General features: G+C 38.4%; 1 protein-coding gene across 1 annotated transcript; it reads right to left on the bottom strand.

The window, feature by feature from the left end:
• Positions 2,009–10,999, bottom strand: LOC8070431 (eukaryotic translation initiation factor 3 subunit A). The gene is made up of 14 exons (XM_021456656.1): positions 10,657–10,999; positions 10,147–10,227; positions 8,945–9,426; positions 8,296–8,511; positions 7,837–8,205; positions 7,722–7,751; positions 7,069–7,296; positions 6,813–6,974; positions 6,075–6,296; positions 5,791–5,988; positions 4,584–4,787; positions 4,420–4,500; positions 3,687–3,888; positions 2,009–2,979 (listed from the first exon to the last, which is right to left on the bottom strand). Exons 2-14 carry the CDS (start codon positions 10,190–10,192, stop codon positions 2,351–2,353), a joined length of 3,069 nt encoding a protein of 1,022 aa, XP_021312331.1. The 5' UTR covers positions 10,193–10,227; positions 10,657–10,999; the 3' UTR covers positions 2,009–2,350.

Genomic DNA, 11,201 nt, shown 5'->3' with positions numbered 1-11,201 from the left:
TCGAGCTTCTCAAACAACAAATCAGCAAACTCATGGCTTATTAGTCAAGCGCTATATAATAATTAGTAACATCGTAATAGATATTTTTTCGAGGCTTTTATTATGTTATTATAAAAGTTGGTAGTTATCTACTCTTTTCGTCCACGAAAGAATCAATTTCTCGTATTGTCCTAAGTCAAACTTTAACCAAATTGATAGAAAAAAAATGCTAAGATTTACAATATCAGATTACTATCATTAAATTTATCATAGATCATAGAATTTATAAGATGCACATTTTATGTTATAGATGCGGTTACTCTTTTATATAAAGTTAGTCAAATCTGGTACGGATTCTAGGAATTGATTCTTTCGTGGATGGAGGGAGTACAACTGTACAAGCCATTAAAACAAATTGAGTTTTCATAGGTGTCACTACTCTGAACTCTTTTAATCTCTATGCCACTTTCGTCAAATTTGACTCTGAGAGCGTTAAACTACAGGTATGAAAAGTCAAAAATACTCTCGTATTTAAATATGTAATTAATTTCTTTTGAGCATTTTAACGAACTCAAATAAAAAACTCAGAACTAGAAGGTTATAAATCTCAACAATACCTATAATTTTTTTATAAAAATTATCTTCATTGATTTCTATACAGAAAAGATATAATTTCATACGGTTAATATGTCTTTTATACGAAATCAAATAAAAATATTTTTATATAAATATTGTAGATCTCGATGAGATCTACAACTATCTAGTTTTGAGTTTTTTCATCTGAGATCGTTAAAAAATGTTCAAACTAAATTAATTATATATTCAAACATGAGGGTATTTTTAAATTTTCATACTTGCAGTTTAACACCGTTAGAGTCAAATCTAATGGAAGTGGCATAGAGAGCAAAAGAATCTAGAGCAGTGGCACCTATAAAAACTCAACTTTTTTTTAATGACTTGTAAGTAATTACAAATTTTTATAATGACATACATGTAAAAACCTCATTTTTCCATGGGGAAAAGAAACACTGCAACAAAAGCGAAGGACCATTTCCTACTCTGATTTGTTGCATGAAAAAAAACACTAGTGACTAGTAATAAAATTTTGGTTGATAAGTTTAAGCGAATAAAGCCAGTCAAATGTCGTCGTACAATTTAACTAAGTTTATATAAAATAAAAAAAATTATACCTCTCAATAAATTATTATGAAAATATATTTCTATCAATCATGTATCATAAATGTTAATAGTTTCTTATTTAATCATAATTTGTTTTTTTAGAAATAAGTAAATACTCCCTCCTTTCTAAATTATAAATAGTTTACCTTTTTAACACCAAGTTTAACTATCGGTCTTATAGTCAAATTTAAGTCATTCTTGAACCTTTTATTAACAAACCAAGCCATGAGAAAATAAATAATATTGTATACAGTTCTTTTTATGTAGGGAGTGAGGCTGTCTCCAACAGGAGACTCATTTGGTAGGAACCCAAACCTAAAATGGATCTCCAACACAATACCTATAGTCTCCAACAGAGTACCCATACAGAAGATCTATTTTGGGTATCAGGAGAGGCATAACCCAAATTTGGGTATCCTCTCTCCTCGAAACCTATTTGCAGAGATCCTCTCTCCTCGAAACCTATTTGCAGAGAGTGTTGTCTTTTAGGTCTTGTTGTTGGAGAAGACTAAAAATATGTATAGAACCTTTTACCTGTAGCGCTACCAAAGGACAAATGGGTCTTTTATATTTTGGGTGATGATCGTTGGAGATAGTCTGATACTCTTATTTAGTCCTGGAGTTTCGATCTAATCAAATGCAATGCAAGTGAAGTAGTACTACATAGGCAAACATGGCATTGATTGTAGTTATTGAGAGATAGGATGAAACTGATAGTGTTTCAATATTTCCAAACAAGTTGACACCACCATGGTAACAAGTCTCATTAATTTCAACCTATAATCTCCAATCCCGTGTACTATAATGTTTTGGTAATTCTTGGAAACAATAAAAAAAACATACCGTCCCATTAGTAACGGTTGTATGAGTAGAAAACAGAATTCACAATTTAAATAGCTACAATACTAAACACTAACCCACACTCAAGGATACGAGCCAATAAAAACATCACAAGATTTAAGTATTACTGACAAACAGCGACACAAATATCCATGGAGTATAGCAACTTGGAACGTCAAAACATTGACCGGAAAGGTGCCATAGCCAAAAAGACAAGCTCCAAAAATTTGGGTGCAGTCGGCAAAACAGAAAACAAATTTCAAGTGACCATTCTAGCCGAGATCACTAGCAGACATTGTGCACGGATGTCTCCACAATGACATTTATGGCAAAACATCTCAGGGGCATGGCATCAGTTCCGTGGCCTGTTGGACCAGGTTGATGAAGAGTTTGAGGAAAATCTTGGTCCACCGCGCCAGCGGTCAGTAGCTGGAGGAGGGCCATCTTGGCGGGGTGGAGGTGCATCCTGTCGTGCAGGAGGGCCATCTTGCCTGAGTGAACGCTCATCAAGGCGTGAGCGCTCTCCACGTGAACCCCAGCGATCTTCATCGCGTGGGCGCACATCTGATGGTCTCCGGCTCCCACCAGGTGGACCCCAGCGGTCTTCATCTCGTGGGCGCGCATCTGTTGGTCTCTGGCTGCCACCGGGTGGACCCCAGCGGTCTTCATCACGGGAGCGCACATCTGGTCTCTGGCTGCCTCCAGAGCTGCCGCCGCTATCGCTGCCGAGTTTAAACTTCGGAACATATCTACCAGGAGCTGGAGCAGAGGCTGCCGCAGCTGCAGCAGGGGCTGCTGCTGGCTCACGAGGTGGCTGTGCAACAGGTGTAGAATCAGGAGTGTGCACAGCCTCAGATAAGAGCTTCTCCCTGCTCGCCTTTGCCTTCTCCTCCAACTCCCTCTCTCTCAATCGCTGCTTTTCAGCAATAGCATCAAGCTTAGCTTTCCTTTCAGCCTCCTCTCTCTTCCTCCTCTCTTCCTCTGCAGGAGAGTAAACAATATAATCAATAATATGGATGAAACAGGATTCGAATCCTTAAGTTCCATTTGGCCAAATATGGAATGATATAGAGACTGAGCCACATTTAGTTACACAGTAGCAAATAGAGTTTATGCTATTTGTTGATCAAGTATCAAAAATCAATGCTAGGTTAGCGTTGGATCAGTTTGAACAGGGACCTCTTCATATGCTGACCAAAAACTAATTTTAGTATTGCAATGGTGGAAAAAAAAGAGGGAACATTACCTAATTTGATTCATTGTTTACGAGACATCAAAACCAATGAAATCATGTGAACAGCATTCAGACAATTATTTTTAGTATTAAAACAAAGCATGCAAAACTGAAAACTTAACATTATACATTTATACCTATAACTATAAGTAAACTTTTAACTTTAGGTGAAAGAACTACAACGTTATGGTTCAATTTCCGTAGTTTCGCAGAAGATCAAACTGAACTATGGCGAAATAGCCAGTGGGCAACTTTCAAGGTAAACTAGGCCACAGTTTGCTTATTCTTACTTAACAATGCACCACGGCCATTTTGACTACAATTACAGGATAACACAAAATATATTTTACTGGTCAAAGTTTTGCTTTCGAAAGGTACCCGGAAAAACCAAGCAGAAGTGTGCCAACAAGTACAATCAACGAATGATGAATATGAGGGTTCAGAATTCGCTTGCCTTCATGTTTTCTAGCTTCCTCTTCCTCACGAAGCCTTTCAATCCGCTGTTCCTCCAGGTTCAGATAATACATCAATTTCCTTACTGTCTCCCTTTCATGCTTTCTTGATGATATCAGCTGACTGATCCGTTCATCTCTCTCTTTTTTCAGACGACCAAACTCAGCTTCACGACGTTGGACGATTTTCTCCTGGAAAGCATTCTGCAACAGCGAAACAGAAAGTGAGGAAGACAAAGGGAAGGTTATTTGTCATGAACAAAGATATTGGAATATATGGCCAGCTTGACAGTTCGTTAGTTAAGAGGCACAAAAGAATCTCAAATTCAAGCATCATGTTCTGTAAATTTCAATGAAAAATTACAGTGGACAGCATTAGATCCTGAGCAATCTTATCTTGATTATAGGGTAAGGCATTCTATGTATAACAAATACTCCCTCTGTTCCAAATTATAAGACGTTTTGGTTTTTCAAGATACTATCTAAGCGCCTAGCAAAACTAACGTATGTAGAAAAGCTAAAGTGTCTTACAATTTGGAACGGAGGAAGTAGCAAGCAACCATAAATTCATTGCTATATGGTAACAGATTAGTCCAAGTGTATATCAAAATAACCATTTGTAATAAGAGGTGATTTTGGATCAAAACAGCATCACAGGTTAAATATATACCAAACAGAAGCAACCTGCATTGTGATGTAGAGGCTTAATAACAAAGACATGAGTAGCATACAAACCTTGTGTTCCAACATTCGAGAAAGTCTATTTTTCTCTTGCAAGTCGCCAGCATGGTGTTGCTTACTGAGTTCAATCTCGCGCTGCAAGCAGAAATAAATAAATGACTAAAGTGCTCACATGTATCTGAACTGCATAAACAATAAAAGAACAGTAGAAAACTGACAAGCTGCTCTTGCTCATGAAGGATCTTCTCTTCCTCAAGACGCTTCTCGAAAGCTTGCTCGATCAGTGGTGCCTCTTCCTGCCTTTTTGCCCTTTCCAGATAATCCATTGTTTTTGCAAGCCTCTGCAGTTTTTTCTCCATTTCCTGGCGCTCCTTCAACTGTTCATTCAATGCCAATTCCATGATGGCCTCCTTAGTAAGCTCCTGCACCCAAATATTCAGATCTATAAGAATATTGAAGAGGTTTACAATTCAAAGATAGAATGGTAATTCAAGTTCTAGCCAACACTCTGAATAGAGGATTTTAGGCTTTTGGCAGTGTGATCAACATTACTTCAGTACAACGGCACAATGTGATCGATAGTACATGCGGGCCAAATATAGTGACAATATCCAATTTAAAAGAAACAAGTAATTACAAGCTCATAGACCATTAGGGACACATGTAGCAAGATAATACAAAACTGAAAATCAATAAATACAAGCATCCGCCTTAGCATGTACTCCCTCCATTCCAAACTATAAGTCATTCCAAGAATCTTGGAGAGTCAAACTTTTCTAAGTTTGACCAAATTTATATTATAAAATAATTATTATTATGGTACTAAGTATCATCAGATTCTTTCTTAATTATATTTTCATAGTATACTCACTTTACGTTACAAATCTTAGTATTTTCCTTTATAATTTTGGTCAAACGTGAAAATGCTTTGACTCTCCAAGATTCTTGGAATAACTTACAATTTGGGACAGAGGGAGTAGCATATTTAGGATGAAAAATGAAATTAAGTTCTATCATACTCTTGTACCATCAAATTTTAGTCCGCATCCAAAAATAATATTCAATTATCCCATGCACCATATCAGACATCTAAGTTGCCCACACTAACAAAAGCAAAGGAGCAAGACATCTAAGTTGCCCACACTAACAAAAGCAAAGGAGCACAGGTGCCAACACGTTTGTACAATACTGAAATGAAGCACGAAATACAAGATCTGAGCCCAGCATGGAGTTCACCGCCTTGTTTGAGCCAGAAATTCCCAAATGAAACCTTGATCATGTCTACATGTACATCACCTTTCACCTACTGGTTATCTGATCCTCCACTAATATCCTTATAGAAACTTAAAGCAAATAAAGAACGTGTTTTCACAAATATAGATAGCAAGCAGTGCTAGTTGTTGTAAAGCAATAACTGTTTCTTACCCCTTCAACAACGACATGTTTTTTCCCTGCTTTCTTCAAGTCTTCTAGCAACTTTTTTGCTTCTGCTTTATTTTTTTCCTCTATCTCTCTACGAATCCGCTCGTGCTCCCTCTGCTTCTGTTCATTGAGAAGCCTCACCCTTTCCTCGTCCGCAGTTTTCCTTTGACTGTTCATTCTCTTTGTTTCTTCTTCTTTTTCCTGGAAAAAGAGAGCAACCATAAACAAAAACTTAATATAAAAGGTAAAAACTAGAAAGCATTGAAGAGTAATCAAATAACATATACCTTCTCCAATATTTTGCGCTCAAGCTCTTCTTTGCGCTTTTCAATGATGGACTTTCTTGCAAGAAGCCTCTTATGTTCATTCTCCACTATTCCAGCCAAACTAATCAGACTTTCACCGAGTTTAGTCGGCTTTTTCACTGGTGGATGAATATGGTTCCTCACTTTATTTAATGAATCAGCCAGAACACTAAGGTGATCACTTAATCCATCAGATTCTATGTCCTATAAAGAGAAATTGGTCATAATAATGTCAGTGTTCAATCTCATCATGAAGTAATGCATTCAGCATCACACAAAAATATGACAGATAGCTGGAAAGTAAATTCAAGCACATAAGAACACCAGCAAGATCTTCAAGATTTGACAAATATGTTCAAACACAATTTGAGGAGCTAAAGGGTTATTACATATATTCTGAAAGAAAGGGGTACCACAGTGGAGCACATGCTCATAAAGTCATAAAATACATATAGTGGGTGATGAGTATCTATATATTAAAAGTAAATTAATTGAAGAACATTAAGAAATAGTAATGACCACGGTGACAATGTGAACCCACTGTACAAAATCTTGACCCATGCGGCACTGCATACATGTGTTTCTAGAAGATAAAACATCAAGGAACAAAATCTTAAATAGTTAAATCATGAAAAGAAAACGATATAACAGAGATCTACACGAAGCTTACAACCAAGAGGCAACTGCGAACAGATAATGAACAGAGTCAGGATCACATACCACAGTACCAAAATGAACAGCTCCTGATAAATGGTTAACTTTTATAGCAACAAAATTGTGTTTCACAGCATCAACAGAAATCTTCTCCACAACAGAGAAGTCAAAGAAAGGGATCATTCTTGAGAGCATATCAATCTTCATGGACTGGAAAATAAAAGAGGCCTGAAAAGTGGAAGAGACATTAAAATCATTATTGCAACATATAGCAATTATATAAGATATGTACAAACGTATATAGCAGAACATGAATTAGGACCTGTTGCAGCACTCTCAATGTTGTCAGCTTCTCCAATGCTGATATGTACTGAGATAACTTAACCTCTGGAACAGAAGAAGCTGATGAAAGCTTCCCTCCAATCTTTGAAATCTTTGAAAGAAGTGGCTGCACTTTTGATGCAAGGTCCAGAGGGAGAAACTCATGTTCCAAAAGGTTGTATAAATCTCGCACTTCTTGGGAAGCACATGAAAGGACTCCTTTGGACACCTACAAGTCATCAAAGATACTGAGTAGCTATTTATGACAGCAAGAGAGATAGCATTGATTTTATATTGATGGACCAGAGTAAAGAGATGACAATGCTTTCAAATTTCAGCTATCCAACTCGCATAGTAAAAAGGAGAATCATGTTAAGTGCTGCAAATAAGCAGTTAATTATAACATAAAAATTAACTTAGCAGCACAATTGCCACAGAAGAAAGGTCTTTGAAAGTGTCATGGCCATGCTGAACCCTTTGATGTAATTACAATATCACACGCATTAAAATGTCCCTTCCTGAGCAAGACATCTTTCTAGAGTGATAAAAAATAATAAAAAAATGCTTATAAAGGAATGCATGTGGTAACAAAGACCAAATACAGAAATTAGAAAACACAGTTGCAGGAATAACAGTATGATTTACAGTACGTACCAACTCAGATAGAAGAGATGCTCTTGAAGGCTGCAAAAAGGATAGCAGACTGATCAGGGTGAAAAAAGTGCTACTGAACACACTCTTTAATTTACGAACAGTTTGGAGAACAAACCATTTCCCTATTTTCACGCTTGGAATCAAGCGAGAAGTTAACAAGGTTGGCCATCCGCATGTTACGCTCCTTCTCATTCTCTGTCTCAAAATGAGATGCACCATATTTCTTGTCATAAGGTGCCACAGATAGTGCAGCGAGCAAGACAGAAGATGCTATTAATTGTAGATCCTTCTGTGACAAGTTCTTATTGTAGCTCTTTTGCAAGTTGAAAAGCTTCAGCCATGCATACGCATGATAAAGGTGGCTATCAGATATCCAGAAAATTTCAGTTAATTTTGCATAATACACCACCAAGACAGAAGGTTTGGGCATTTTCTTCACCATGCTCATCAAACCATGGATATCTTCCACAGATCGGAAGGCTTCCTGCAAGATGGTACATTCGGTGACAATTAGAGGAATGTAACATTTACATGGATAAAGAATTAATTAAAATACATAGGTTCTGGAACAAACCTGCCATAGGGAAACCTCTGTAGCAACTTTAAGCTGTTCAACACGTGTATCGAGATACAGTTGTAAACTTTCAGGTGCAGTCAGATCAGGCCGATCTCTTTGATCGCGATATTTGTTGAGATTGGCAAGATGATTTCTGATGATCTCACACAACCTACGGAATTCAGTTGTTCTCTTATACTGCTTACAGAATTGAAAAGCCCTATGAGCAGTCATCTGCATATTAGGAAGTTAATCAGTCACAAAAGCTACTCATAAGTATTTACCGGAGCACAAATTGTACAAGGAATAAAACTAATACAGGCAAATGTAGGTACATGATCCGATAGGAAAGTCAGAAATGCCAAACCATTTAACCAGAATATTAGATGTTACATTAAGATATTGACTTCAGAAGATATGTTTTGAATTTAATAGCAAAAGTACGTGAATTTCAGATAGAAATTGGTTGTATGATCACATACATCTGAATAGGGTGATTGTTGAATAGATATAGGGGAGGCAAAAAATGTACAAATAATTCAACAGAAAATAAAAAACTATATAAATGGTAAATGTGATGTACCGATATCATGGACAAATTACATATCACATACGAAGTAAATTCAACAAATACAAACAATACAATGCTCATAAGAGAATAGCTTACAGCATATAACGCTTCAAGCTTTGAATTGTTCCTTAGTATCTCAAGAACCGTCCTGTATGTCTCCCAGAGGAACTTAAACCAAGGAGTGACAACCTCTTTATCTGATCGGTCCTTTCCTTTCTCTCCACTAACAAAACTGAGCATCAGGTCTTCGGGACGCTTGTCTGCTTCCAGATCTTCAACATCCAGAGCATCTTCCAGGGCTTCTGCCTGACTCTTAGCTTGTTCAGCTTTCTCGTTGGAAAGCTGCATGAAGTGCTTTATGACATCCTCCAAGGATGACACGTTTACTTGCTGGCAGACAATCCTATACTGAATAAGACCATCTTTTGCATATCTTCCTTTCCTCAGGTCAACACAGAGTTCTACATACTTCATCATGATCTTTTCAAGAGGCTTTTGCCATGACCTGTACCTTCTCGAGGTAATGAGATCATGTAAAGCCTGGAGAGCTGCCTGCTTTTGGCCAACATGAATCAATTCTGAAATAAAAGCAGAGGAAGCAATCAGTACACACATATTTTGCGCCAAATCGCCAATATGAGTCATGTCTAGAATTTGCAATCATCTTCAGAACAATATCAGTACAAAGTCATGAGTCAATGAGTCATGCAATAATTAAACCAGTTCAGATAAAATAGAAGTGAGGTCAAAACTCTTGGGTTTTTTGTGTGTGTGTGTGGGGGGGGGGGGGGGGGGGGGTAACTTATTGGTACTCGTGGAGTTGGCAATAGCAAGTAAAAACATGGATATAAGGAAAAAAGTACTCCCACTGTTCACTTCAGCTTCCACTGGAAGCCTTAACTAAAATGGCATGGCTTAGCATCATTGCATGACTTGTTCATAAAAAAATCTCAATGGGTCAAGTTAACCCACATAATGAGGCAGAACAGACAGCTTGCTAATATTTGTTTGTATGCAGTAACCGAGGCTCACGTATCTAATGGAACAGCGTCAATTTAGCCAATGTAACTAACCTAACATGTAGAACCTAACCTAACACTCAATGGCTTCATCAGCAGTAAACATTTCCTATTGAATTAGAGCAAGTAACAAACACATCAAACGCTTCATCTTCACGCTATCCTAATTCCCAAGTGCCTAGTGAATTCTGCATGCGGCAGGTATAGCTGCAACACTACCACAACAACAACCACCTGCATAGCTGCAGATGAAAATCAAGCCAAGTCCCAGCAACTCACCTTCAGCTCTCTTGAGTGCGTTCTCAGGTTTCGCAAAAGTCGCCATGGTTGCAGTGAGGGTTCTGCGGTGGCGATCTACTCCTGCACCACACCAACAAACCAAACAGCAAAAAAAAAAAGGTAAGGTCAGGTATTCAGGAAATCAGTAACGTGAAATCCATCGAGCAAAGGCTTCCCCTGCAACAGATCGATTCAAACTGGTGGCAGGCCCAGGTTTTAGAGGTTGGGTATTCAAAATATAAAGGGTCATAAAAAAAAAGCTAAAACCTAATATGTGGCATGTCTATAATACCATACCATATCGTAAGTGTATAGATATAGCAATATAACACATATTTGAACATAATTTTATAGCATTGAGTTGTTTAACATACAAGTGTCAATTATTCAGCATAACAAAGTGCCAACGTGCTCTAATTAATTAATTCTCACTAGCTGTAGTAGTTCTGCTCTTTCGAAGTCATTCACAAATTGCATCCAACAATGGATTGAAACGCGAAGCCAACTTACAAATCCAATTCACTGGTGCTGGTGGACAGGACAGGTGGAGTGGTGGCTCTGCTCCAATCGGCAGTGGGTCAGGGGATCCGCTCCGATCGGCGGAGTGGCAGACCTCCGGACACCCTACGCTGACCGCTCGGCGATCGACTGCCCCGCCCTGCACGTCAGGCTCCGTCGCCCGCAGCCAGCGCCCAACCGCCTAGGTCACCGCAGTCCGGCGCCGCCGCCGCTAGGGGGTTTGGGAAATTTGGGAGAGGAGAGAGAGACGGGAGAAGACAGGAGGAGGAAAACGCGATCACTCGCGTGCGCGGTGTGCCTCCACCAGTCCTGGCCTCGTGGGCTCCTGGCGGCGGGGGACTCTGGGAGAAGCTGGACCTTGTTGGGCCATCAGGAGAAGATTGTTCGGGTTGAATTCAGGAACTCGCCGACATGTTGACTATTTTTCATTTTTTTTAATTAAAATAAAACAAACACATTCGTGCATAGTACACTATAGATTTTTTTTATTAGCAAAAAATCATAGGTATTCAACTGAATACCCTTGATTTCAAGTG

This window comes from Sorghum bicolor, chromosome 3 (genome assembly GCF_000003195.3).
Source record: "Sorghum bicolor cultivar BTx623 chromosome 3, Sorghum_bicolor_NCBIv3, whole genome shotgun sequence".
Classification (NCBI taxonomy): Eukaryota; Viridiplantae; Streptophyta; class Magnoliopsida; order Poales; family Poaceae; genus Sorghum; species Sorghum bicolor.
Note: the sequence above shows the minus strand (reverse complement) of the source record. Positions and strands in the feature narration are given on the sequence as shown.